At 44.9% G+C, this 27,879-nt stretch overlaps 1 protein-coding gene across 2 annotated transcripts; it reads left to right on the top strand.

Moving 5' to 3' along the window:
• Positions 1-15,506: 15,506 nt before the first annotated feature.
• On the top strand, positions 15,507-26,108 carry LOC309375275 (trypsin-like). 2 transcript variants are annotated; one of them, XM_081920929.1, is made up of 6 exons: positions 15,507-15,723; positions 18,696-18,794; positions 20,464-20,623; positions 22,246-22,499; positions 23,901-24,037; positions 25,604-26,108. In XM_081920929.1, the coding sequence occupies exons 2-6, from the start codon at positions 18,740-18,742 to the stop codon at positions 25,754-25,756; spliced, it is 759 nt and encodes a 252-aa protein (XP_081777055.1). In that variant the 5' UTR covers positions 15,507-15,723; positions 18,696-18,739; the 3' UTR covers positions 25,757-26,108. The 2 variants fall into 2 exon arrangements, with proteins under 2 accessions (XP_081777055.1, XP_081777056.1); XM_081920930.1 differs by lacking the exon at positions 15,507-15,723 and adding an exon at positions 15,857-16,141.
• Positions 26,109-27,879: the final 1,771 nt, after the last annotated feature.

The raw sequence follows: 27,879 nt of genomic DNA, 5'->3' as shown, positions 1-27,879 counted from the left end.
GCAGACTGAAGTACACTTTTGCACTTTGGGGCGTGTGTGTGTGTCCAGATCTCAAAATATAAGCAAAATGCACCAAGACCCTGCCCCCACCAAGTCTTGTTGACTTTTTAAAAGCTCATTAATTACGGTTACCATATGCCCAGAATTTCCTGGACGTAGCCGGAATATGGCAGTCAAAAACAGGGCGAAAATTGCTGAAATGTCTGGGAAAATCCTGACATACGGAAACCCATGTTGGAAGTCTAGATTTTGGCGAATTTCCTTATATATATTAAGATTTTTGCAAAAAAGCTCAACAACTTTTGAAATATGGCAACCCTATATAGGGCGATGGGATCAGGGTGATGAGTAAAACCTACACCTAAGATCATGGAGAGCTCTGTCAATCAAAGTAGACAATTCTGGGACATGTGAACAAGGAACTTCAACTGGTAAAAGGCTACCTGGTAAAAAGGATGATAACTAATGTATATTCCAGACAACTGACTGTGAAACTGGCTCTCTGGCTATGAGGTTTTTTTTTTGTTTTTTAAAGAAATCTAATGTATGTTCTCAACAGGATAATTTTCCCTCTTTACTGTATTGTGATCTTGAAAAGAATCGTTCTTCCACAGGGTGAAACAAAATGATTAGGGGCACTTCCAGACTGTCTTTAATTCTGGGTCGGATTCAACCCCATACCAGCAAATTCAGGTTGCACAGATGGTTTTGTGCTCTTTCACAGCAAGCTTGCTTTCTCTCCCCCACAGTACCATACCCCACAACACGATATGGCCCAAATCTGGGACACCATTTTCTGGGTCCAAAATCCCACGTGAGTCACATTTGGGGCACTGCATGAGATTGCAGACCTGAAGAAAAGCCTTTTCGGGGTGAAATCTTGGCCTGAAATCGCGAGAGAGCAAGGCAGTCAAAATGGCTGCCGTACTCTCATGGGGGGAAATCAGATGCCCTTCCAGTTGAAATCAGACAGGCCCCACCGCATAAAACTTTTGGTACTTCCTAAAGGCTATTTGTTTTATTCCCCCCTAGCAAGCTATTTAATTAAAGTCTGCTATTACAGTTTTAACTCATCCCTAGCTTTGTTTATTAGGTCTCCTATCCATGGCTTAGGAACAACTGTGATTAGAAGAGTTTGGATTTGATATCCCGCTTTATCACTACCCTAAGGAGTCTCAAAGCAGCTCACAATCTCCTTTTCCCTTCCTCCCCCACAACAAACACTCTGTGAGGTGAGTGGGGCTGAGAGACTTCAGAGAAGTGTGACTGGCCCAAGGTCACCCAGCAGCTGCATGTGGAGGAGCGGGGAAGCAAACCCGGTTCACCAGATTACGAGTCCACCACTCTTAACCACTATACCACACTGGCTCTTAACCAGGCAATATACAACAAATTGTTGAAATAAATAGAATTCAGGGGTCAGCAAACTTTTTCAGCATGGGGCTGGTCCACTGTCCCTCAGACCTTGTGGTGGGCCGGACTATATTTTGAAAAAAAATATGAACGAATTCCTATGCCCCAGAAATAATCCAGAGATGCATTTTAAATAAAAGCACACATTCTAGTCATGTAAAAACACCAGGCAGGCCCCATAAATAACCCAGAGATGCATTTTAAATAAAAGGACACATTCTACTCATGTAAAAACACTGATTCCCGGACCGCCCGCAGGCCGGTTTGAGAAGGCGATTGGCCCGGATCCGGCCCGCGGGCCTTAGTTTGCCTACCCATGAAATAGATAAAATAATGATAAAATAATAATAAACCTTCCAGAGGCCATATGCCAGTTGCTTTAAAGAAATAGTAATCTGTCACACATGGAGGTGATAGTTCCAGGGCCACAGCCACTGGGTCAACAGATGATGTCACAAAGGGCAGAATTTGCACTCAGAGCTGACGGGCAATGGGAGGCACAGACTGGTAAATTGACACCTTTGTCACTATGGGTGAAACTAGCTTTCAGTTCCCAGAATGACTCTGTTGCTGGAGGCACATTTTCTACTTGTCTTTCAATTAATACCATATTTCCTGATTGCAACCACATCATCATTTTGGTGTTCAGGAAATGGCGAGTGGGATGACACGTCAGAATGAGGGAGGTGAGCAGGTCACTGGTTTTGCACAGTCTCCTCTCCTCCAGGTCAAGAGGTCAGACAGAGATTTGCTTTGGATTATTTCCTACGATTTCCCCCCAACTGTTGAGAGGAGATGGAAGAGTGCAGATTGCAATTGCGGTCCATGGGCAGAGGAACAGCTGACTCTCAGATGATGGTCCATTCATTCCAGAAGGCCCATGGGCTGATGGGGGTTGTAGTCCAAAACATCTGGAGATCACCAGTGTGATGAAGACTGTCCTACGGTTAATATTTTAGGAAACTGGAAGGGGAGCATCTGTAGCTCAGGGGCAGAGCATTTGTTTTGCAAGCAGAAGGTCTCAGGTTCAATCCCCGGGTAGGGCTGAGAAGGATCTCTGTCTGAAGCCATCGAGAGCTGCTACCCATCAATATAAAAATTAGGGATAGTAGAGAAATGCGATTCGGTTCACATTTAAATGTGAATCTATGCAATTTGCGCTTTCTGAAATGCGCGCGAACCGAAACATCCTTCGAAATTTGTGCTTCTCTGAATTTTGCAATGCCGTTCTCCCACCAAGGAACGTGCAGGGGTGGCAAAATAACTGCATGTGTGATTCTTCAAACAGGTAGGCAGCTGTGTGAAATCCCCAAAGAATGTGTGTGTTGACATAATCTCGGAAGCCACTCACTCTGGGTCAAAGGCAACACCTGCAAATTTCACCCTGCTATTGCAATCCACTGCCGCCTGCAGAAAAGGAAACAGCAGGTTGCTTCTGCGACAAAAGCTAAATTGCCCTTGTATTCCAGGAATGGGCAATGTGTTCACATCCAGCTTCCGGAAGTATGGCGCTGCACGATGCATGGAAGGCCCTTTGTAACACTTAGCGGGGGCAATGGCATCCCATTTCAACAGCATGGGATGCAAAGGTCCTGGGCATGGACCAGGATGCAAAGTCAGTGGTTGGGATTGCATGCCCTGGTCCTGCCTGCCCCTTGTCACACCCAGCCCTTGTGAGTTTGAGAACTCATCTGTTGAGAGGCCTAGGCGATCTCTGCGCTTTGCAAATATGCAAGGCACAGATTACGCTGCAGAGCCGTTGCATCTTTTTTCGGGGTTTTTTTGGAAGTAAGGCCTTTGTGCAGATGGGACCCTAAGGTCAATCTGATCAATGGGGACAATTCATGCCTTACTGGGATGGACTCCAGGGCCAGCTCCAAGTGTGAGATCCCCTCTCAGCAAAGAGCTCTCGTACGTTCTCTCCGCAACATCAGCTCCCCTCCCCAGGGGTGGGGGTTTATTGGGGGCATGAGGCAAGAGCACCATCTAAATCCAAAGGGAATATCTTGCCCCTCAGTGCTGGATGAATACCTTGCATTCTCAGTTCTGCTTTTGCCAATGGGTACACAGGCAAGGCACTGGTTGCAAAGTATAGCAGGTACAAAGAAGGTTTAGATGCATAGCTAGGTGCAAGAAAAGATGTAGTTCCAACAAGCGATACCGTCACTGCACCTTTCTTTTGAAGAGCGGAGTGGGCACAGTTCTTTGCATGGGAAACAGGGAGAGTCTGTGGCAAACAGGCACTTCTGCAGGTGGGTTGGGCCTGAAGAGTACAGTATGGATTTTCATGCGCACTTCACCCTGGTATAGATATTGCTGCACACATTACTTGGCTGGAGAAGTGCATTGCAAAATTCAGAGAAGCACAAATTTTGAGGGACAGCTATATTTCCATTTGCCTCTCATTTTTGGAAGTGGTAATTAGACCGATTCACCTTTCAGTGGGAGCTAAACCATCTCTCTCCCTTGTTCCCCATCTGAGCCCAGGAGTTTGTTTTCAGAACTAAACTGAGCTCAGGTGCAATAAATTGTTCTTTTTTTAAAAAAAAACATTTTTATTAGGAATTTCAACATAACAATTTGTCACAAATGCATCATCCTGATCCCCCCATTCCTCCCCCCAAGAAGAACCCCCCCACCCCCCAGACTTCCCTTAGCTCCTCTCTCTGGTTTTTCAGCACATGTTATTCTTTGCATATTATAAAATTGTAAAGATCCTTAACTTATCTTTCTATATATTACCAATAAAAAGTTTGTGAATGTTTATACAAAACCTGCCAAGGAGTCCAGTTCATTTTGTTGTTTCTTTAAGTACTTTGTAAAAGGTTCCCATTCTTCTTCTTAAAGTGACAGTTGTCCTTATCACGTAGTTTGTGTGTCAATTTTGCCAACTCCGCATAGTCCACCAGTTTCTCTTGCCACAGTTCTTTAGTCGGGATTTCCTCGTTCTTCCATCCTTGTGCTATTAAGACTCTTGCCGTTGTTGTCGCATACATGAAGATGTTTTTCAATTTCCTTGGCAGGTCTTCTCCTACAATGCCTAACAAAAATGCTTCAGGCTTTTTTACAAATGTTAATTGGAACATTTTCTTCAACTCATTGTATATCATTTCTCAAATTTTTTAAATTTTACTACAGTCCCACCACACATGGTAAAAAGTCCCTTCTTTTTCCTTACATTTCCAGCATATATTTGAGCCCGTTTTATTCATTCTTCCTATCTGCACTGGTGTTATATACCATTTATACATCATTTTCATGTAGTTTTCTTTCAACAAAGAGCAATCTGTAAATTTTAAAAGGTGCAATAAATTGTTCTGTTCTGTAACTGGGAGTCAGAAACTCTTCCTAATCCACAGCACATCAGCCAGATATTTCATAGAATCATAGAGTTGGGAGGGAACCCAGGGACATCCAGCCCAACCCCTTGCAATGCAGGAATCTCAGCTATGGTAGAGATCCCTGATCTCCCTTGCATGAATCGGCAGGAGAGCATCTGCCTTGCATGCAAGGGGTCCCAGGTTCAACCTCTGGCATCTCCAGGAAAAGCTGGGAGAGAATCCCACCTGAAACTGTGGACAGCTGCTGCAGACAATACTGAACTACATGGACCAATGATATAATCAGGCATAAAGCAGCTTCCAATGTCCTCCTCACCCCTGCTTTAGATGTTGTTGGACTTCAACTCCCATCAGCCCCAGTCAGCATGGCTGGAATCAGGAATGGTGGGAGTTGTAGTCCAGCAACATCTGGAAGGCCAGAAGTTCCTCATCTTTATCATAAGGGGTAAAGGTAAAGGGACCCCTGACCATTAGGTGCAGTTGTGGCCGACTCTGGGGTTGCGGCCCTCATGTCGCTTTATTGGCCGAGAGACCCGGCATATAGCTTCCGGGTCATGTGGCCAGCATGACTAAGCCGCTTCTGGTGAACCAGAACAGCGCACGGAAACGCCATTTACCTTCCCGCCGGAGCGGCACCTATTTATCTACTTGCACTTTGACGTGCTTTTGAACTGCTAGGTTGGCAGGAGCAGGAACCAAGCAATGGGAGCTCACCCCGGCGTGGGGATTTGAACCACCGACCTGCTGATTGGCAAGCCCTAGGCTCTGTGGTTTAACCCACAGCGCCACCTGTGTCCCATCATAAGGGTTAGCCAGACAATAATAAAAGGGTTTCAAAAGCTCAACATCCCAAAGGGAATATATGGCTGAACCTCACATAACCAGACAACTTAATTTTGCAACAAAATGCTGTACTCAATGCATTTGTTGTTGTTGTTGGTTCCTTGTGGGTTATTTACTGTGAAAAATCCTGAGAACAGCCACCACCCTACATCCAACAGAGTATTTATTCTGACACTTCCCTGTTGTGACTTTGCAGCATGAAGAGATTAAAATGTCTCTGAGTACAGCTAATTTTGGATTATGACACTTCTGCGTCAAATTGACAGAGTTAACAACCCAGTTTCTGAAAATTGCTTCCAGTTTTTCTTTCATTATGGTGTGGTGCACAGGGAAGGAGTTTACTCCTCATTAAAGTATGCATCAAACAAGAAGTTCTCAGAAAGGACTAGAAACTTGGGGTTGGCTTGGAAATATCTAAAAAAAATGTAACCCCTCTGCACAATTTTCTCTGCATGCTTTGGGTCAAAGCTTCACAAGTAAAAGGAAGAGAGGTTTTTAAAAGATGAAAACTGAAAATTATGGGAAAGAAACTCAAATATTCAAGAGGGGCCGAGTCCTCCACAAAATCCCCCTGTGCAGCCTTGGTCAGTCTGGTCTCTCTCTGCCCCCCCTCCAAATGTTTTTGTGTCCTGCACTTCAAAATTTACCCCTGTACCATGGGAAAGTATCAAAGAGCAGAGGGCATGAGACTCCTGCTTGAAGCTCTGGACAATTAGGGGCTGGAAGGAGAACCGTCTGACTTGGTGAAAAGCAACTCTTTATGCTCCTAGAAGCACGTACAAATCATTAACTTTCAGAAGAGTTGAACTGATGGCACTGATAACCTAGTTGTGCAAATGTTTTCTTTAGGGTAGGTATGGTTCCGAAACACTACAACCCAATGCACCCTAAACGTGTCCTTGTGACCTGCTTGTACTTTTCGAATAACAGATGGCATTGGCAGAAGAAAGCGCTGTTTTCACCCGAAACTTCCAACATTCAGAGTCGTTGAGTGGCCCTGAGTTCGAATTTTACAAGAGTGGAAGAAAAATCTACCTTGATCAACCGTCTTCACAATCTTACACACCTGGTATGATCACGACCACCATATTACTCACCTCCCCCCCCCCAAACTGAAAATCCTCCAGCCTTTTCTCATAAGGAGTTGTTCCACCCACTTGATCAATTAGGATGCCCTTATCTGAACCACTTGCAGCTCTGTAATATCCTTTTTGAGGGGCAGTATCCGGAACCATGCTCAATATTCCAAGCGCGGCACCACTGTAGATTTACATAGCGACACTGTGGTTATTGGGAGTTGTATTTTTCATTCCTTTCCCAAAGATCCTTAGCAGGGAATTCCCTCCTCGCAATCTCTGCCGTTTTCCAGGATATCAGCCGGGAAGAGGTCAATCTCACCACCTACCAGCTGATTCCTTCTAAGCTTGAAAAGTTGGGGCAGAAGGTGAGAACAGGGCCATCTTACCCATAGGTGCTAGGGGTGCGGGGCACCCAGGCGCTGGGCTCTCAGGGGCACCAGGCTGAGAGTTCGGGGCCTGAGAGTTGAGTCCGGGGAAGAGCCCGCCGGTCAGTCAGACTGCTGCGCCAGGTTCTTCTGCTGCAGGCGGCTTTGTGCCGCAAGTTTGGGGGCGACCAAGCCAGTGAGATGCTGAGGCGGCCGGCCATCTGCTCCCTCCTGCGTGCCTGGGACTGGGCAACCTGGGGAGGGGGGTGCCAGGCGGATCTTTGCACCCTGGCACCACATATGCTTAAGACAGCCCTTGGTGAGAACTTCTGCATGCCAAGCATTTGCCCTGCCATTGAGCAACGGTTCCTCCTTTGCATGGTCATCATGCCATTTCTATTTCATATTTTGCCACCAACTGAAAACTGACGGCGATTTGAGCTACTCCCCCCGCCACCCATTTTAGGGCAATAAATACCCTCATCCCTACCAGAAGATTGAGAACCAGTATTAATCTCTCCTCCATTTGCAGCTTATTATACAAATAAATAAAAACATATTAAACGGAACTCACAATTTCCATTGTGGTGCATCAAAACAAACACAATGAAGAGGCACGTTCAGGACAAACCGATTGAGACTGCAATCCTATGCACATCTACCCAGGAGTAAGCACAATTGCACTCAATGGGGCTCACATCTGAATAGACAAGCATAGGATAGCTGCCCACAAGTGTTTCTGCCATTATGCACCAGTTTTTTCAAAGGCACCGCAAGACTCTGTCGTTTTGGAAGTTACAGACTTTGGGGGACTTTTGCCATAGTGCTGCTGATGGGCGGATTAAAGGTCTCTGGTTATAGTTAATTTTGGATTATGACATTGCTAGGGCTGGGCGAGATATCAATATATCAATATTTTGTGATGTTTAGCTGGTCATATACCGCAATGTTAAGGACCAGGCCTAGAGACTGCTGCATCTAATTGGCAAAGTTAAGGACCCTGTTTCTGAAACAGGGCATTGCCTTTTGGGTTACTTGAAATGGCAAGATCCCTTCTTCAACCAGAGTTTCCATCTATTGTTCTCCGGGTGCCCACTCATCCAGCCACACACCATTCATCCTCCTCAATGTCCAGCCAGTCCCTGGCACTACATTCCTTGGCAATAGAGGTTCGTTTCATTTCTTTGCATAAATGCAGTGCTGTGTGGAATCAGCCCTGAGTGCTCACTGGAAGGACAGATCGTGAAGCCGAGACTCCAATACTTTGGCCACCTCATGAGAAGAGAAGACTCCCTGGAAAAGACCCTGATGTTGGGAAAGATGGAGGGCACAAGGAGAAGGGGACGACAGAGGACGAGATGGTTGGACAGTGTTCTCAAGGCTACCAGCATGAGTCTGACCAAACTGCGGGAGGCAGTGGAAGACAGGAGTGCCTGGCCATCACTCAGTCCATGGGGTCATGAAGAGTCGGACATGACTAAACGACTAAACAACAACAAAGTGTTGTGTGGCAATTGGGTGGGGGAGACTGGGAAGGAAGAGGAAGCTTTGGCTGTCGATTTCTGCATACCACGAAGACGTTATGCAAATGGGACCCTGGCGAAAAGGTTGCAGGCACTGTAATTATGGCTCTGAATGACATTGCTTGCCTGTGCGAACAACATGGCATTTTTGACAGTCAGGTTCAACAAGGGCAGGCAAGGGTGCCATTGAGCTGGGTTTGCCACCTGCCACCGTGAGGTCGAGGCAGGTGTGGCCCTCGGAAGTGACAAGGGCAAAGCACCTGAGGAGTTGTTCTCTTCCGTCATCCCTGCAAAAGCTCCCTTGAGTCACTGCGCATAAAAAAAAAATAGTTGAAGCAGAAGGCACCTGCTAAATCTCTGTTGGCATAGTATTCCACAATACTGGGCTGATGACACCAAAGGCTCCATTTCTTGTTATTGTGCAATTTACCCTGACAACTCTTTTAAACATTTGCCAATATTTTGGATGGGGGTGCATGTGTGACAGGATGAGGCTCACGGATGATGATGAAAGCAAGGGCATGAAGCATACGTGGCTGGGATTGCACCCCCCCCCACCCCCAAACAGCAAAATGATGAAGAGACTTGGTGAACTGAGCTGGCTGACTTTTTCCTTAGGTATTTTGGGGTTGTGAAACTGACATAGCTTTTGTACAGCAACGCATGAGGCTGTGACCCCGAGAAGCTCAGAGAACAATTATCTTTGTTAAAATGCTTTTGCTTATTTCTTTGTGAAGACGATACCACAATTAAAGGCTTTCCCACACCTTCCTCTTGTCCCGCTGCTTTCCCTCAGGAGATGGGGTGGGGTGGGAACCGCTCTTTGGCGCTCATTCAGAGAAAACGGCAATTTTAGGTTTTCTCCGGATTGCTGTTTGCTCTGATTTAGCACTAAAGAGTGGGTTTTCCCTGGGAAAGGAGTGGGGAAAGGGGGAACTGCCCCAGAACCCATGTTTCCTAGGCATGGGACAAGCAGAAGTGTGGAAAATCCCTAAATCCCTAAATGTTGCTAGCTTACTGCACAAGCGCTTCCCATAAGCATCTGGTTGGCCACTGTGAGAATAGGGCTAGATGGACCTCTGGCCTGGTTCAGCAAGCTTATCTTATATTCTTACCTTAACTCCACACCCAGAGAAGAAACGCCATGGTGCTCCTGTAGTAGCAAAACTGAACACCTTCATCTGCCCCACCTGCAATAAAACATGTCTCTCCTCTATCAGTCTACATAGCCAAAGCAGGCGTTGTCTCTCTCCAATGGTCTGACTTTACCCCCAAAGGTGCACTCTGTCATTGTCTCTTGAGACAGAGAGATGTCAACAACAACACCCCCCCCAAAAGAACCCCATGTACTGAAGCGCTATGTAAATAAGGAGACAGGATAAGAAATAAACAATGAATGTTAATGCCCTAAATGCCATCGACCCAGTATACCTGAAGGAGTGTCTCCACCCCCATCACTCAGTCTAGACACTGAGGTCTTCTGGCAGTTCCCTCACTGCAAGAAGTGAATTTACAGGCAGAGGGCCTTCTCGGTAGTGGGACCCTCCTTGTGGAATGGCCTCCCTTCAGATGTCAAGGAGATAAAGAACTACACAGCTTTTAGAAGACATCTGAAGGCAGCCCTGCATCGGGACGTTTTTAATGTTTGGTGTTTCATTATGTTTTATATGTATTGTATATCAGGAAACCCAGCCTGATGGCCAGGGTATAAATAATAAAATTATCATCATCATCATCATCATCATCACCACCACCACCACCACCACCACCACCACCATTATCACATCAGCGAAACTGCATTCAATAGAATACACATTTCAGCACATGTGATCCAAAGCAAATCACTCAGCATGGAAAGCGACTGAATTGCCGGCTTGGTGAATGAATGGACAGCTGCAGAGACCACATTAATGTGTGATGATTGTGAAATTCTCTCCCATCCCTCCTGTAGACAATATTGAGCTAGATGCACAAATAGCCTGAATGGGTGTAAGGAAATTTCATGTGCTCCTATCTGCCTACAGATAAATCTGACCACCAGATCACATACAGTAACCACCAGGGCTGCAGCGTTCAGAAGATGAATCAGTTCAATCAATTTAAATAATTCTGATCAACTGAAAATGTAGCTCCGGCTAATCACTAGGATGTTTTTAGTAGATGTAAGTAGTTATAAAAGCTGCCAACGAGAAGCACCATCTTGAAAGAAGGATCCCTTCTGTGTGGGAAGGGAAAAAATTCTCCTTTCTCAGGTGACAAGGCTGTGACACATAGCATGATGCAATGCCTAAAATGAAAGAGCTTTTGCCTCCAGACTGTCATAGTTTTGTGGGAAGAATTCAAGCACCTATAAAAAAACACACGGAGGTTTGCTCAGTTAAAGTGGATTTGAGCTCTCTGTTGCTCTAGAGCAGGCACCCCCAAACTCGGCCCTCCAGCTGTTTTGGGACTACAACTCCCATCATCCCTAGCTAACAGGACCAGTGGTCAGGGATGATGGAAACTGTAGTTCCAAAACATCTGGAGGGCCAAGTTTGGGGGTGCTTGCTCTAGAACAACAAATCTATTTTAAAAAAAGAATTGGACTTTCTGTGGTTTGGAAAAGCGGCAGAGAAGGACACTGAAAAGTATGGAATGCACAAATGACTAATGGGAAGATGTGTTAACACCCCACAAGCAAATCAAGATTAATGCTTGTTGTCAGATAACCTCCCCACACAGGAATCAGAAAAGTGTGTTTAAACTGAGCTGTTGTCTGATTTCAGAACAGTTTTACTGTTTTAATTGTTTCCAATAATGCTTCAACTGAGGTTCTGAATTCTTCTTTGTGGGACTCCTTCCTATTCATAAATGCACTGGGATGCATGTTAAAAAAAACCACACCTACAAAATCAGAATGCAACACATCAGAGAATCAACAGTATACTTTTTGGGGGGGAAATCAGAATCTCCATAGCACATCACTGTTTAGAGAAGCTCTCCAACTCTCACTGACATATTGCTGGGGAAATGCAGGCGGGTTGCAAATGGACGACAACGTCACGTGGACCCCTGCAAAATGTGATCAAAAGAGGCATGCCAGCTCCACACTAAATACCTAGTGCACAAGCAGCCTTAGGACAGGTGTTAGAATAAATAACCTGTTGCAGCCTTTCCAAATCTTTCCAATTACAAGTCATAAGAAGTTCTGATGAAGTATGCAGAGCTTCGCCACAGGCTCTCACACCCACATCAACCCCAGGTTCCTGTAAGGATAGGTGTCAAGTTGAAGATCAGCCCTTAGACAGCCAACAGAAGACATCTTTTAAAAGTGGCTGTAATAATGTGGTCTGGCCAATTTATTCATTTCATCGGACACAGGGAGAGTTGTTTCGCCACTGTCTCCCAGCTTTGGGGGTTCCCTTTCACAGGAGGCACTGGAACTGAATTTGTTGAGCAACCCTTAGATGTCAGGGCCCTGGGAAGTAAATATATTGTAATTAAGTCAAAGAAATAGAGAAACCCAAAGCACTGCTGGGTAATTTGATGGTAACAAATTACCGCCCTTTTTGCTGGTTCCCTGCATACGTCCTCCATGAATCATAACTAGTGGCGCTGTTTTGGTGTTCTGTTAGTCAAGTCACCTGAAAGTGAATGCCATTAAACAGGGGCTGTTTCATGCAATGACCCAGTTTTTGGTTGCTCCTTTCCATCCTGGATACGAGTCCTGCTTGTGAGCCTTTCCAATGGCGTTCTGCTTGGCCTCTGTGAGAACAGACTGCTGGATCAGATGGGCCTTTGGTCTGGTCCAGCAGGGCTCTACTTCTGGAAAATGAAGGAGCTTCACATGGCTTTTCCAGAATATTCAGAACCTTGCCCCCAAACTCACAGCATGCCCAACATAGTAAGCTTCTGTATAGAAAGAAATATAGAGCAAAGCCAGCTGAGTACACCAAACACACCTCAGAAGGAAACAAGAGCACAGGAACATGTTGTTGTTTAGTTGTGTCCGACTCTTCATGATCCCATGGACCAGAGCATGCCAGGCACTCCTGTCTTCCACTGCCTCCCACAGTTTGGTCAAACTCATGTTCGTAGCTTCGAGAACACTGTCCAACCATCTCGTCCTCTGTCGCCCCCTTCTCCTTGTGCCCTCCATATTTCCCAACATCAGGGTCTTTTCCAGGGAGTCTTCTCTTCTCATGAGGTGGCCAAAGTATTGGAGCCTCAGCTTCACGATCTGTCCTCCCAGTGAGCACCCAGGGCTGATTTCCTGAAGAATGGATAGGTTTGATCTTCTTGCAGTCCATGGGACTCTCAAGAGTCTCCTCCAGCACCATAATTCAAAAGCATCAATTCTTCGGCGAACAGCCTTCTTTATGGTCCAGCTCTCACTTCCATACATCACTACTGGGAAAACCATAGCTTTAACTATATGGACCTTTGTTGGCAAGGTGATGTCTCTGCTTTTTAAGATGCTGTCTAGGTTTGTCATTGCTTTTCTCTCAAGAAGCAGGCATCTTTTAATTTCGTGACTACTCTCACCATCTGCAGTGATCAAGGAGCTCAAGAAAGTAAAATCTCTCACTGACTCCATTTCTTCCCCTTCGATTTGCCAGGAGGTGATGGAACCAGGAGGTGATGGAACTTTATATGTGCTTCTATCATAGAATCATCAGGGTCATCTCGTCCAACTCCCTGCAATGCAGGAATCTCAGCTAAAGCATACATGACAGATGGCCATCCAACCTCTGCTTAAAACTCCCCAATGAAGTGTAGTCCACCAACTTCAGTTATACTACTACTACTACTACTACTACTACTACTAATAATAATAATAATAATAATTTATTATTTATACCCTGCCCATCTGGCTGGGTTTCCCCAGCCACTCTGGGCAGATTCCAACAGAATATTAAAATACAATAGTCTATTAAACATTAAAAGCTTCCCTAAAGAGGGCTGCCTTCAGATGTCTTCTAAAAGTCTGGTAGTTGTTTTTCTCTTTGACATCTGGTGGGAGGGCGTTCCACAGGGCAGGTGCCACTACCGAGAAGGCCCTCTTGCCTGGTTCCCTGTAACTTTGCTTCTCACAGGGAGGGAACTGCCAGAAGGACCTCGGCACGGGACCTCAGTGTCCGGTTCCACAGTTGAACAGCTCTTACCATAAGAAACTTATTCTTGATGTTTATTTGGAGTCTCCTTTCTTGTAACTTGGAGCCATTGGTTTGGGTCCTAGTCTTTGGAGCAGGAGAAAACAAGTTAGCTCCATCCTCCATGTGAAAACCCTTTAGATATTTGAAGATGGCTATCTTATTTCCTCTCAGTCTCCTCTTTTCCAGCCTAAACACACCTAACTCCCTCAACTGTTCCTCATAAGGCTTGCTTTCCAAACCCTTGATCTTCTTGGTCACCCTCCTCCGCATACGTTCCAGCTTGCCAATATCCGGCATAAATTGTGGTGCCCAGAAATAGACACAGTACTCTAGGTGTGGTTTGACCAAGGTATATTAGATTGGTAATAATGCTTTCCTTGATCATGACGCTATACTTTTGCTGATGCAGACTAGAATAGCAGGACCCTTTTTGCTGCTGCGTCACACTGTTGACTTGTGTTAAGCTTGTGCTCTACTAAGGCCTCTAGATCCTGTACACATGTACTACTGACAATGTTCATGTTGTATGCATCCGTTCCGTAAATGGACTTTAAAATTTCTGTCTTCCACGTAGCGTTTTATTGACCTTCTGTGTGAGTTGATATGTTAGTTGCTCTTTTGGGGGTGAGACTGGCCCTACAATTCTATAGACCCTGTGAGGACATCCCAGGGGCCATGGGAGGCATTTTATCTTCTTTTAAAGAAAGCTCTGATGTTGCAGAGGGAGATCAAATCTTGGATGATCCACAGGAAGTTTGTATCTATTTTAATGATAGCATCCCACAAACTGATGGATCTGTGCAGTCCTTTGAAGTGCTACCTGTGCAGAAATCTCATGAAGACACATCACAGCTCCTGAGAGGATGTGTCTCTTTGGCTCCACCTTGGGCATTCATGAGGTAGGCATGGACATATTGAGGAATGACCTATGCTTGTAGACTTCATCACGCATAGGTTTTTCATGCAAACCCAGAGCAATCAGTACCAGAAAGCCAACGCATGTAGAGATCTTCATCCATTAGCTTTCCCCTGCAGATGTCCAGACATAATACACAGATATTGGGGATGGGAGTTGGGGAGCCATGTGGCCTCAAGGTCAGGGTTAGAGGTGCAGCCCCAAAGTCCCACCATGAAATTCACAGGTGAAGGAGGCTTATGTCTTGAAGGTTACTGATGCTTGAATTATGGCTATTGATTATCCTAAAATCATTCTTTAGGACAGAGGAAGCCCATGTGGTGGCTTCCAAATGTTGCTGGACTCCAACTCCCATCATCCCAGACCCATCCATCACTTATTATGAAGTCACATACCCACTAAGCACCCCAGACCACTGGCCATGCTGGCTGGCACGGATGGGAACTGGAGTTCAACAACAGGGTTATAATTTGGAGATCACCCTGTTGGTTTTCTCTTCTTTCAAGATTTGGGAATGGTGTGTTTTAAAACTGAATTTGTTTATTGTTTTATGGAGGCTGGGTATACACTGCTTTGAGGGTCAGAGAGGACATGGACAGTAGCCTAGAAAATAGATGTTGTGAATAAATGTTGTAAAATGAATGAATGAATGCACACATAAATAACAGCGCCGACATAATATACTGCTTGAGGGCAACCACCTCACCTTGTCTCATGGGAGGGCCGGCTCTGCTTCAGGTAGTGTGGGGCAAGCCCATCTTTGGCTGATGCTACAGGGCAAGTGATTCAGACAACTTGCTCAAGGGAGAACAGGTGTCCGGTGGTGAGCAGAGAGAGCCTGTGTGATTCAGCCCTCAACACAGGCGATTTCTGAGGGCATCTTCTTCTTCCTCCTCCTCTAACAATCACCTGTTATATCATCGGGAAGTCTGCATTAATCTGAACAATGGATTTGGTCCTAGTCACTCGGCTATGAAAGAGCAAGGCGGGGGTGTTAACAAACACTTCCTGAAAAGCCAAAGCCCGGTAAATCCAGGGCAGGACTAGTTGAAATAAAAGCCAAGAAGGGCCTGAGAGACAGTGTCTTGGATTCCGGCAGCCTTTGGGGGTAAGACATCTCTATGCTTCTATGGCTTTCTGTTTTCAAGGTCTGAAAACCACCTTAGGTGTATTGTTTTCTGGGTAGTGCATTTTCTCCGGGACATCTCTTTAAGGTTCTCCTCTGGAGGCAGTGGGAGTTAGCTGACAGGAGATCTCCGTCTTGATAGCCAACACCCTGATTTATTTGTTTCCTTATCTGAAATATCTGCAACTTGGTGAATCTGAACAGATCTGGGCAGGCTGTACAAATTCCTCTGCATGCAGCCTGCAGTCAAGGAGCGTCTCCCCAGCATAACCTCTCAGCGAGGAGCTGCCTGCTGTTGACTCAAATTGATACGTCTTTCTGCTTTCTTGTTGGAGTCTGCAAACCATAGATATATCTCTAGGCTGTCTACTCAACAGCTTTCTGTGCAGGATTTGAAAAGGTTTGTTATGTTGCATGATAAGAATGGCACAGACTGAGTCACTCCGGAGTGATTTATATTGTTTCTTTGTTCTGCTTGTTGCCCCGCAAGAACTATTGATTGATTAGATCTAGATCCTGGCATCTTTAGTTGCTCTCTTTCTAGAGGGCATCTGCATGATGCAGAAATCAGAACATCCTCCGCTCATGTTTTCTCTGTTCAGTTTCTTTTCTTTTTAAACCCAGACCACAGAAAATCTGACAGCAGCAGAATTTGCTCAGGCGGAGATGACATACCTTCTAAGTGTCCCAATTTTTCAGGGACAGTCTAAGAATTACAAAAGCCACCCTGGGTTCTGATTTGATCCTTGTTGTTGTTGTTTAGTTGTTTAGTCGTGTCTGACTCTTCGTGACCCCATGGACCAGAGCATGCCAGGCACTCCTGTCTTCCACCGGATTTGATCCTGGAATGTCCCTAATTCCGCTGACAATGTTGCTGCCACCAACCTTGGGGAGGAGGGTGAGCTGATACTTGCCCTGAGTGGCGGCTGAGAGGGAGCATCCTGTTGCCTCTCCATAGCCTCTCCATGGCCGACGCTGGTGACTTCCTCCCTTGAGCAGCTCATAGTGCAGGGGTCGGCAACCTGCAGCCCATGGGCCACAAGTGGCCCACAGAGTTTGTTTAAATGGCCCACAAGCCACCCCCGAACTGAGCTGCCTGCTCGGTCAGTCCCCATGCACTGCGCTAAACCGGCGCAGTGTGGAGCAGGGACTCGCTTCTGTGGTGCGGAAATTGCATCTGTGCAGACGCAGATGCCAGAAATCGTGTCTGCGCATACGTGATCCGGCCCATGGAGCGATCTCTGCGGGAGTGAACCGTCCGAGGCGAGGTAAACCTTGCTGATCCCTGTCGCAGTAGGTGAGGAGGAGGAGAGGCTGTGGCCACCAAGAACCAGCCCTGCATGATGCGCTGGTTCTGAGCAGCAAATCATTTCCAGATCACATTGACATTTATATATATCTATATTCAGTCCCTAAATTGAAGTGTGTATGTGCTTGCTTCCAGACAGGTTTATATTGTGGGATGAATGTTCCTTATGCATGCAAGTTGTTGTGGGTTTTTTATTGTAGGGTCCACATGCCATCTTTGACACCAGAATGCCAGAATCCCCTTTAATCTGGATGTACCCTTTTGGACTGGGGAACCCACCCACCCCACCTTTTTAACAAGCACCTCTTGCCAGCAGCTTTTTTCGAAAATCTGAATGACCCATTTACAACATTAAGCCTGGAAGCACCTTGTGTGCTTACAGAGAGTGGGGCTCATGATCAGGAATGCAGTGATGGGGAAGAGAGTATTTAATCCTTTCCCCCTCCACGGTGTGATCCTAATGAAAATCCACCCTGACAACTAAAGCTGGGGAGAGGCAAACTGCCCTCTTGGTTACAACAGGTTGTTATTTGGATTCCAGAAGTGTGGAAGCTGAGTTGCTAATCCACAACCCTCTTATAGCAGAACAGCCACCCAAGTGGCTGGAGATGGACTTCAAGCCAATTACTAACTCCACTGTCCTACTCATTGTTCAGAATGAAGTGGTAAAATCCGAATGGTACTGTTTCAGAGTGCAGGGGTCTCTCTGTGTGTGAGTGAGATACTTTTGAATGCTCCTCCGCAAAAGAATTTTTCTACCTATAGTAATCTAGAGCACACCAGGGACAAGTGGCTGCACTTAACCTTTCTCTGTGATGTCCTAGTTTACCATGCAGGGAATATAAGGAGCATATATGTGCAGGAACAATTGAAAACAGGACCTCCTACCTGTGATATAAAATGGCAGAGTCTGTCATCCTTCCATCTTAGTCTACTGGTCCAAAATACAGCAGCCAGGTAACTGGCTGGGGTTCCATTTAGATTACACTAAACTTTATTTTAACTTTATTTTAGATTACACTACATTTAGATTACACTAAACTTTATTTTAAAACACCTGCCTTGGTTGGCCAGTTTGTTTTCAGGCCCAATTTTAGTTGCTCACATTAGTGCTTAATGCCCTAAGTAAACCACTGCTCTCAGAAGCTTGTGAGGTGGGGTTGTCCGGGAGGTGGCCTTCTCTGTGGCAGCCCCTTTGTTGTGGAATTCCCTCCCCACAGAGGTGCGTCTGGCTTCTTCACTCTGCAGCTTTCAGTAAATGCTAAAGGTGCACCTCTTTCCTCTAGCTTTGGACACCTGAGAGGTAAATTTTTATGACCCACCCTATTTTTTGTGGTTGCGCTTTTCAGAATTGTATGTCTTAAAAACTGTTTTCATGCTGCATTTCCAATTGTTGTAACCCATGCTGGGACCTTGGGGTGAAGGGCCAGTAATTAACAACAACAACAACACCTCATTCTGTGTAAAGGGCAGAATGGCTCTCAGTTATTTTGATTCCCATCTCACATTTGTGGAGTTGTGGTGAAAAGAATAGGAGCAGGTTTTTTGCTATCTTCAACCGCCCTCCTTTCTCCCATTGCTTTCTCCGTGTCTCTGGAACTCCTAGAACAATGGAACGATTGCATTATTATCTCCTCTCTTACAGGACAGCTTATTCCTGGAAAGAATTGCATCCCACCCCCAACCACCATGTCGTCTCATTTACTGGAATTGCTGGCTGCCATTTTGTTCCTGGTGTCTCCTGGTAAGATCTGCAGGGCAGGCAAAATAAGTGTGTGAAGCTGTTGTATTTTTAGGTGTGGTAAATATGTTTGAGAGTGTACAGCACAGGATGTATCTAGTGGTTGAAAAACACATGGAAACATTTTTAAGCTGTTTGTTGGTGTTTTTTTGGACAACCACTGAGGTTAGATCAATAGAGCCACGTGGGCAGGGAATAGTGACAGCAGAATTGAGGGCCGGGAAAGTAGCACTGATTTAGACATTCTTTTCCAGCAGAATGTGGTGCTGGAATCCTGAGGTAGGAGGGTGGACTGCACCCTTTTAGACTACAGGAGGGTGATATTAAGAACAAGCCCAACAGGGAGTGGACTTTTTTCTCCCTGGAGATTTTACTTTTAATCTTTTTGATGTGGTAATGTGAAGAACTGATCTTAAGACTGGACTAAAAATGAGAAACTGAGGGAAACCAAAACTGGCAGATTTCCCCATCTTTAACAACAACATGGTTTCCCAGTATTGATGCGGATGTGGCCTCTTCTTCCTTCAATTGCCATCACAAGGCTACCCAAGAACCATTATGTTTTGAGGAAAGGAGAGATCTAGCTTTCATAAAGGCTATCCCCAGTTGCTTGTCTTATTTGTTTTAATTCATGCTTTTTGTCTCAATATTTTTATGTAATCCGCCTTGTGAGGTTAGTCGGAAAAGCAGGATACAAATATCCTAAATATGTAGATAATAAATGTCTCTTTTAGAAGTTGAACATATCTGCCAAAATTCCCTCCGCCCCAAAATTGCCTCCTCCATCAAACCCCAATATATATGTTTCTTTTTCTAGTATTGCAGCTGGTATCTCCTAAAAACATAACTTGTGAAACAGGCCTTGGTCGTGCACCTATTCCTCACAAAGTGTAACTTAGGGGGTGTTCACAAATTACATTTGACTAGTGTACCGTCTGTGTGTGCATGTATACATGAATTTCCCAGACATAGCCAGCAGTCAGCCATTGGAAGCAGTGTCCGGGCAGAAATCACTAGAATGCCTGGGAAAATCCGGATGTTGTTTGGCAACCTATGTTGGCAGTGTTGCTTTTGGTGATTTTCCTTAAAAAAAAAAGCTCAACAACTTTCGTCCCCCGCCCCCCCAAAAAAAATTAATTTTCTGTCCGGATTTTCACTTTTTGAAATATGTCAATCCTAGCATACCCAAAAAGCGGAGATGTACATTTGCACAGTTATTCACATGTCATATTCAACATGTTTAGCAAGTGTACCGTCTGTGTGTCTGTCTGCATAATAGCTGAGCTGTACAAATCAGCTAGTGTACACTCTTTCACACAAATGCTTGTACGTGTGCAGAGACAGCTTGTGACCGCATTCTGTCCACTGGGTGAACAGACCTGTGATCACACAAAGTTGTTTGATTTGTCTAATTTATTTAAGAACATTCAGATTGCTGCTTGGTTGTAAGGGAACCTCTGAGCGGTTTACAAAAATATAAAACGAAACATTGAAATGATTGATAAAAACAGGTATTTGAAAATATTCAGAAGATGATTAAAATCAACAGTACTTAAAAAGAATAAATTGGGGACGTCCGTGGAAAATAGGGACACTTGGAGGTCTGTAGCAACATATAGAGCTTCCTTTATGTGGCAAGATTCTAATGATTTGTGGTTTTATGTTCTTCCAGCTGCCACAGCAGATGAAAACCGGATAATTGGCGGGGGGCCTTGTCCGATCAATTCCCAGCCCTGGCAGGCCGCACTTTTTTCAGGCTTCAGACTGCACTGTGGAGGGACCCTGATCACCAACAGATGGGTGCTCACTGCTGCGCATTGTAAAATGGGAGTGTAAGTGTACACGGGCAGGGAGAGGGCTGGGGGTTTGTGTGTGCATGCGCACACATACGAATATCAATATTTGCGCGTTTGTGGACATGAGAGGCACCGTATTATTACACTCACTTAAAGCACTATGCTACCTCTTCAAACAGTCGTGGTTCCCCCCCCAAATAATTATGGGAGCTGTGGTTTGTTAAAGGCACTGAGAGTTGTTAAAAGTAAAGGTAAAGGGACCCCTGACCATTAGGTCCAGTTGTGGCCGACTCTGGGGTTGCGGCACTCATCTCGCTTTATTGGCTGAGGGAGCCAGCGTACAGATTCCGGGTCATGTGGCCAGCATGACTAAGCCGCTTCTGATGAACCAGAGCAGCGCACAGAAACGCCATTTACCTTCCCGCCAGAGTGGTACCTATTTATCTACTTGCACTTTGACGTGCTTTCAAACTGCTAGGTTGGCAGGAGCTGGGACCGAACAATGGGAGCTCACCCCGTTGCAGGGATTCGAACCGCCGACCTTCCGATCGGCAAGTCCTAGGCTCTGTGGTTTAACCCACAGCGCCACCCGCGTCGCACCTGAGAGTTGTTAGGAGAGCCCTAAATTCCCCTCACAGAACTTCATTTTCCAGAGTAGTCTTAATAACCAATCCCTTTCCCCAGGGAACTCATCACATCTAATCTCAGGGGCATTGTTACAGTAGGGCCTCACCCCTGCTTTTTTCTTTAATGAAAAAAAATCAAACATTGTTTTTACTTTGATTATAGGAAGGCTGGGCACTGTATTGTTGCATTTCCAGCCACCCACAGTCTTCATATTCCAGAGGCATCGATAGAGACAAATTAGGATATGCAAATGTGTTGCAGTCTTGTGACACAAGCCTTTAAGTACCTAGCAAGGCCCCTGCAAATCATATGCAAACATGCGTCGACCAAGCTGAAGGCCCCGCATTACGAAACTTCAGCATGGAAGGCATTCCCACACAGCATTAATGTAAATTTCACGTACAGTCATCATGAGTGATCTTACTTGGCAATGGAGTCTTGCTTCTGTTCTCAATCTTGCATATGTGGCGTCCAGCATCTGCATCCAAAAGACCTAATAATAAAGAGCATTTGCGCAGTGCTTTTGAATGTTTGATGAGCTTCGCCTGCAATGTCTCACTGCAATTTATACAAAGCATAGATAGGGGAGTTTGCGGCCATCCAGAATCTGTTCAACTCTAACTCCTATCAGCTTCAGGAAGGATGGCCAATGCTCAGGACTGATGGGAGTTGGAGTCTAGCAGTATCTGGAGGGTCACAGCTTCCCCATCCCTCCTGTGAAAAAAGTGGATATACTTGACCATCTCTGTGAATCGTCCTGAAACCTCTGGATATAGGGCAGTATATAAATTTAAATCACCACCACCATCATCTCTTTTTTCACTGCCGGGTAGAGTTGCCAACTTTTCTAAAGGTGCTGCTCCTATTCTTTTAGCAACAGTCTGGCATGCATGTTGGAAAACGTTGCATCTGCTGGACTTCTGCGATGCTGTTAAAAGTGCAGGATTAAGTCCAGTAAGAAAAACAAAGCAAAGCACTGTTGGCAGCACTCCTACCAGCCTAACTTGCCATTTATATTTATTTGCTCCTAGTCCTTTTCCTGTCCGTCTCGGGGAACATCACCTCAAACAACTGGACTGGTCTGAGCAGCTGAAACTAGCCTCAAAAGTCATTGTGCACCCGGACTACGATTCTCGGACCAAGAACAACGATATCATGCTTGTCAAGTTGCTGACCCCGGTTTGCTTAAACAAAAAAGTCAACGTCATTGATTTGCCCACCAGCTGCCCCCTGCCCGAGACCCAATGCCTTGTTTCAGGGTGGGGCACCACGACAAGCCCCCAAGGTATGTTGCCTTTTAAAGCATGTCCTTTCAACCTAACATTTATTTCTTATTTTATTTCACGACATTTTATTCCCGCCCTTCCTCTCAAAGGAGCACAGGATGGCAAATTACAAAACAGTTAAAAACAAAGTAATAATACCCATTTTACAAACAATCTTCACCACTAAATACTTCTAACCAGTGGCGTAGTGTCCGGAGCCACACAGCAGGAGGGTTGTAGGGAGGGAAACTAACGGAGTACGCATGCGCATTCAACTGCCTAATGGCATCCGCATCACCCAGGTGATTGCAGCTGCAGAGATAAGAAAAGAAGAGTCTTTGGTAAAATGTGTATATTTGTGAAAGTTGCCTACAAAGTTGTGTACATTGGCAGAAATTTGTGCTAAAATGTTGATGAGTTTTCAAGAGGACTTAAAAAAAAATCGAAAGCCTTTGTGGAAATGTGGAGAACTGAATTTAAGATTGAAAAAAATGAGAAACTGAGAGAAACAGAATGAATAGATTGGTACTTCCCCACTTGTACCATAAAGGCTGCAATCCTTTACTCATTTCATTTGTTAGTGCCTATCCCTATCCCTATCCCTATCCCAAACCCACCATTTCTCTTATGGACTTCCTCTTCTGAAGGCATAAATAAGAACAGGACAGACATCATTGGGTGAATGAGATGGCTGTGATGACGGTCTGCATGCTTGAGGAATTTGTGGATTCTGATACGAATTAATCTGAACTGCCATCTCCAGTAAAACCTGCAGAATGGAATGCAGATTTCATACTTCTCTGACTTTGTGCTGCAGTTTCATTTTTTAAAAAACAAACAAAGGCGTGTATGTATGTTAGCATAAAGTGCATTTAGAAATGCATGCTTTGAGAAAAAAGGTGTTCAGAAATGCATAAGATGTCAGGTCCTGCATCTTCTTCCAGTCATCGGACCAAATGACCCCAAGTCCTAGTATAATAATAATAATAATAATAATAATAATAATAATAATAATAATTTATTATTTATACCCCGCCCACTCTGGGCAGCTTCCAAGAAAATATTAAAATACTGTAAAACATCAAACATTAAAAGCTTCCCTAAACAGGGCTGACTTCAGATGTCTTCTAAAAGTCTGGTAGTTGTTGTTCTCTTTGGCATCTGGTGGGAGGGCGTTCCACAGGGAGGGTGCCACTACTGAGAAGGTCCTCTGCCTGGTTCCCTGTAACTTAGCTTCTCGCAGTGAGGGAACCGCCAGAAGGCCTTCGGTGCTGGACCTCAGTGATGGGGCTGGAGAAGCATTGTGGAACGATGGGGCTGGAGACGCTCCTATGAGAAGGAGGGGGGAATACTGCTCTGTCCCCACCCATTCTGTAATGTTTGACGCTCTCTCCAAACACTGTGTTGTTGTTGTTTTACAGCAAGCTTCCCCAGTGTTTTGCATTGTGCAAACGTCACCATTGTTGGTCAAGACGTCTGTCGGTCCATTTACCCTAATTATATCAATGAGAACATGGTTTGCGCTGGCTCTATGGAAGGAGGCACAGATGCTTGCCAGGTGAGTTGAATTGATTCCCACTAAGCCTGAGAATATTCTTGAGGACTAGGTGAATGCCAGTGGATAAAAGTGTTTTCTGGAATCTTGTAGATTAGCAATCTTTAACCTTTTAAGACAATCCACCTTTAGCCTAATCAAGCATTTGAGGACCCAGTTCTTCAGGTTTTTAGATCTTATTGTGATAGCTCTGCTGTTGTGATCTGTCTTAGGTTAAGATCCAGTGTTGGGTCACATCCTACCAGTTGAAGACCTGTACTAGTCAGGAAGCTAAACAAGAACTTTATTGTTCCTCTTGAAGAAGAACAGAACAGCAGATAGAAATAAGTCCAGTGCCACCTAGTGATGAAACTATATAATTACGCTTCCCATACAGCAGGAAACCAACTCTACAAGCCAAATGAGGCAGAGATGCAGTGAAACAAGAAATGAAACCACAGAGCAAATTGAATCAAGTGATAAAATTAACCACCAAAAGCAGTAAAACAAGAAACGGAACCATACGACAAACTGAATTAACCACCAGAATTAGCCACTGAAAGATAATTGCTTGCTCCTTCTGCGATTTCTCTCATTTATCTGGGCTTTTATCAGTGTCATCTTGGTGGTTAATTAAACCTGTGGTGTGATTTGGGTTTCCTGTTTCACTATAGCTCTGTTTGGTAGGGTTGAGCCACGAAGCTGGCCTCCCCAAAGTGACATCATTCCTCCTCAATGAGCATTAGGACCAGTGAGGGGCTTGCCTTAGTGAGAAGGGGCAAAGCCTTGAGGGTTGTGTGTGTATGTCCCAGTGAGAGTCCCAAGGGCCAGAGAGAGAGTCACATTCAGCCTATGGGATGGAAATCCCTCACTCCCAGTGCAGTCTTCAAAACATCTTCTGTTCTAGATTCACCCTTGATGTTTCTAACAAGCTGCCTGAGATGAAAGACAGAATGGTGCCCTCACCACTTCACATACAGAAACTAAACAAAGTGGCAGCTGAATCTTACTTCAATACTGCTGATAGGGTTGTAGGTAAGACTAGTCCTACTCTGAGTAGACCCATTGAAATGAACAAACATGTGTAAGTTAGATCCATTCATTTTGATCAGGCATAGGCAAACTCGACCCTCCAGATGTTTAGGGACTACAACTCCCATCATCCCTGGCTAACAGGACCAGTGGTCAGGGATGATGGGAATTGTAGTCTCAAAACATCTGAAGGGCCGAGTTTGCCTTTGCCTGATTTTGATTGATCTACTCAGAGTAAAACTTAGTTGTTTACAACCCATAGTCTTCCACTACCCATGAGGATGGCAAGCCATATAGTACATGGAGCTTGTTCGTCTGCTGCACCTCAATACTGCCCTCCAGCATTTGCCACCTGAGGCGGCTGTCCAAATCTGCCTAATAGTAGGACAGGCCCTGTCCCATCAATAAACACACACCACTAATTAGTTATAAGAAACTTTAAAGATCTGCCACAGGCCTTGTGCAAATCATTCTCCCTGAGCTTTATTTACCTCACAGGTGAACTGTCAGTGAAGGATCTGGAGAAGTGATAGTGCTTTGTTGTTTTTTTTCCTGCAGGGTGATTCAGGTGGCCCCCTTGTCTGCAACGGGAAGCTGCAAGGGCTTGTATCTTGGGGCCCCCAGATTTGTGCACAACCTAGGAGGCCTGGCGTCTATGTGAATGTATGCAGATATGTGGACTGGATCCGAGAAACTATCCGCAATAACTGATGATCCTGTGGCAGTTGGAGCAAAGGAAGCTGCTTTATACCAAATTGGAGCACTGCTCCATCAAGTTCAGTACTGTTTACACTGACCAGAAGCAGCTCTCCGTTGTTTTAAGGCAGAGGTCAATCCCACCCTTTCCTGGAGATCCCAGAGACTGAACCCATCACCAAGTGCTCTACCACTAAGCTACGGCTGCTCCTCCAGCCCTGAACAAACTCTGAAGTGAGGGGGGAACACATTTGATGTTTTGTTATGGACTTCACTAGACTCCCCTAAATTGGTTGGCGGTGTTTGTGACACTTCTTTGGCGCTATGTAAAAATGTACTATAATAAAACCTGGTCTTGACCACCAAATCTTCTGCTGCCCTCTGAAACCACCTCAAGCTGATGAATGCTTTTTGCTAAAGGGCCAAATTAGACACACCACCTTTTGTGCAATTAACAACAAATGCCTTTTGAAAGGTAAATTGCAGGTGTGGGGCTCCTAGTCTGAACGGGACCCTAGCATGCAGGTTGGGGGTAGGGATGGAGGAGAAATTTGATTCCTGGCACATTTAAAAGCAAACTTATCTAATCTGCACTTTCCAAAACAAGATCTGAACTGAAATACAGCCATCTTTCAAAATCCAAAACTTTACAATGCATTTCTGCAGTCATGTGTTGTGTACAAAAACACATATACTAGTGTAAAGTGTGTGTATGTGTAAATGCATATATTAGTGAAAATAACACAAAGAAATGCATTGTGTAAGGGGAAATTGTTTGAAAAAGAAATGTATTCTAGTAGGGTTGCCATATTTCAATCCAGACCCCCCCTTTTTTTTTGCCAAAGCTATTGAACTATTTTTGCAAAATCTCGGAGAAAAAAATTGAAGTTTTTAACCTATTTTTAAAGGGAAAATTGCCCCCCAAAATTCAACACCTCTGACCGGAAATTCCACCCAGACGCTATTTTCGATGGGCAGATCCCGGTTATGTCTGGGAAATTCCGGACTTATGGCAGTCCTAATTCAAGTCAAAATTGTCTGTGAAATTGTGTTTATTAGGAGAATTTCACACTAAAATGCTGACATATTTTCATGCGTTTTTAAAATAAATCACAAATTGCTGCAGAAATGTGAAAAACTGAATTTAAGATGGGAAAGATAAGAAATGCAGACACACATAACTGGCAGATTTATTCATACCAGGTTTGAACCTTTATCCCCACCAGCAATTTACTTTAAAAAACCCATTCACACAATTGTTAGGCTTTGGGTTTAGTTTGACTCTAACTCTCTCACAATAGCAGCTCTCAGTGATGTGACTCTTATTGCCTGAAATCCAGAGTATCTCATTTTTAACAACAGGAAGACTTTTGATCAAGCTATGCAAAAACTCCCACTTTTTTGTTAGGGCATCCAAAATTCTCTATTTGAGATCCCCAGCTCCTTTACAGAACTACAGTTCCCAGAACCTCTTGGTGGGGGAAAAATGGCAGTTGGTCTCTAGCTAGATTTATCTGTTTGTTACACGTGCACATATACACAAACTCACAAGCCCTATTTATGAGTTCATAATAGGAATTACCTCAGTAAAGGAGAACCATTTTGGGCCTGAGGGCTGTGTTCTCTTCTGGGCAACATTCTAAGGACCACATTATTGTGGTGAGCGGCGCCAGAAACAAAAGCAAGTAGAGTAATGAATGTAAATGTTGCCTTTGTAGAGTAGTCTAGTTTCTACATGCTCAAAAACCACTCTCTATAAGCCATCCAGACAAGCAAGAGGCATTATCAGAGTTCAAGGACATATTCCAGTCAGGCAAGAACACTCAGGGTGGGAAGCAGAGCCAGTGGCCTGAGGAGAAAGGGCCTGAAGGGTGGCCTGAGGGCCAGATAAAGAGGCTCAAGGGCATAGCTGTCAACTTTCAGATTTGAAAATAAGGGATCAGCAGCCTCGAAAATAAGAGATCAGCAGCCTCACCTGTTCTGGGGAGCCTCAAAAATAAGGGATCAGCAGCCTCACCTGTCCCGGGGACAGTCTACGGGATATCTAACAATCCGGGATAGCAGCGGGAAGCAGCAGGAAACGGCTCTGGAATAAGGGAATTTCCCGCAAAAAAAGGGAAGGTTGACAGCTATGCTCA

Source organism: Podarcis melisellensis (assembly GCF_964234715.1).
Source record: "Podarcis melisellensis genome assembly, chromosome: 8".
NCBI lineage: Eukaryota > Metazoa > Chordata > Lepidosauria > Squamata > Lacertidae > Podarcis > Podarcis melisellensis.
The sequence above is the reverse complement of the archived record's forward strand: the minus strand, read 5'-3'. Positions and strand labels throughout refer to the sequence as shown.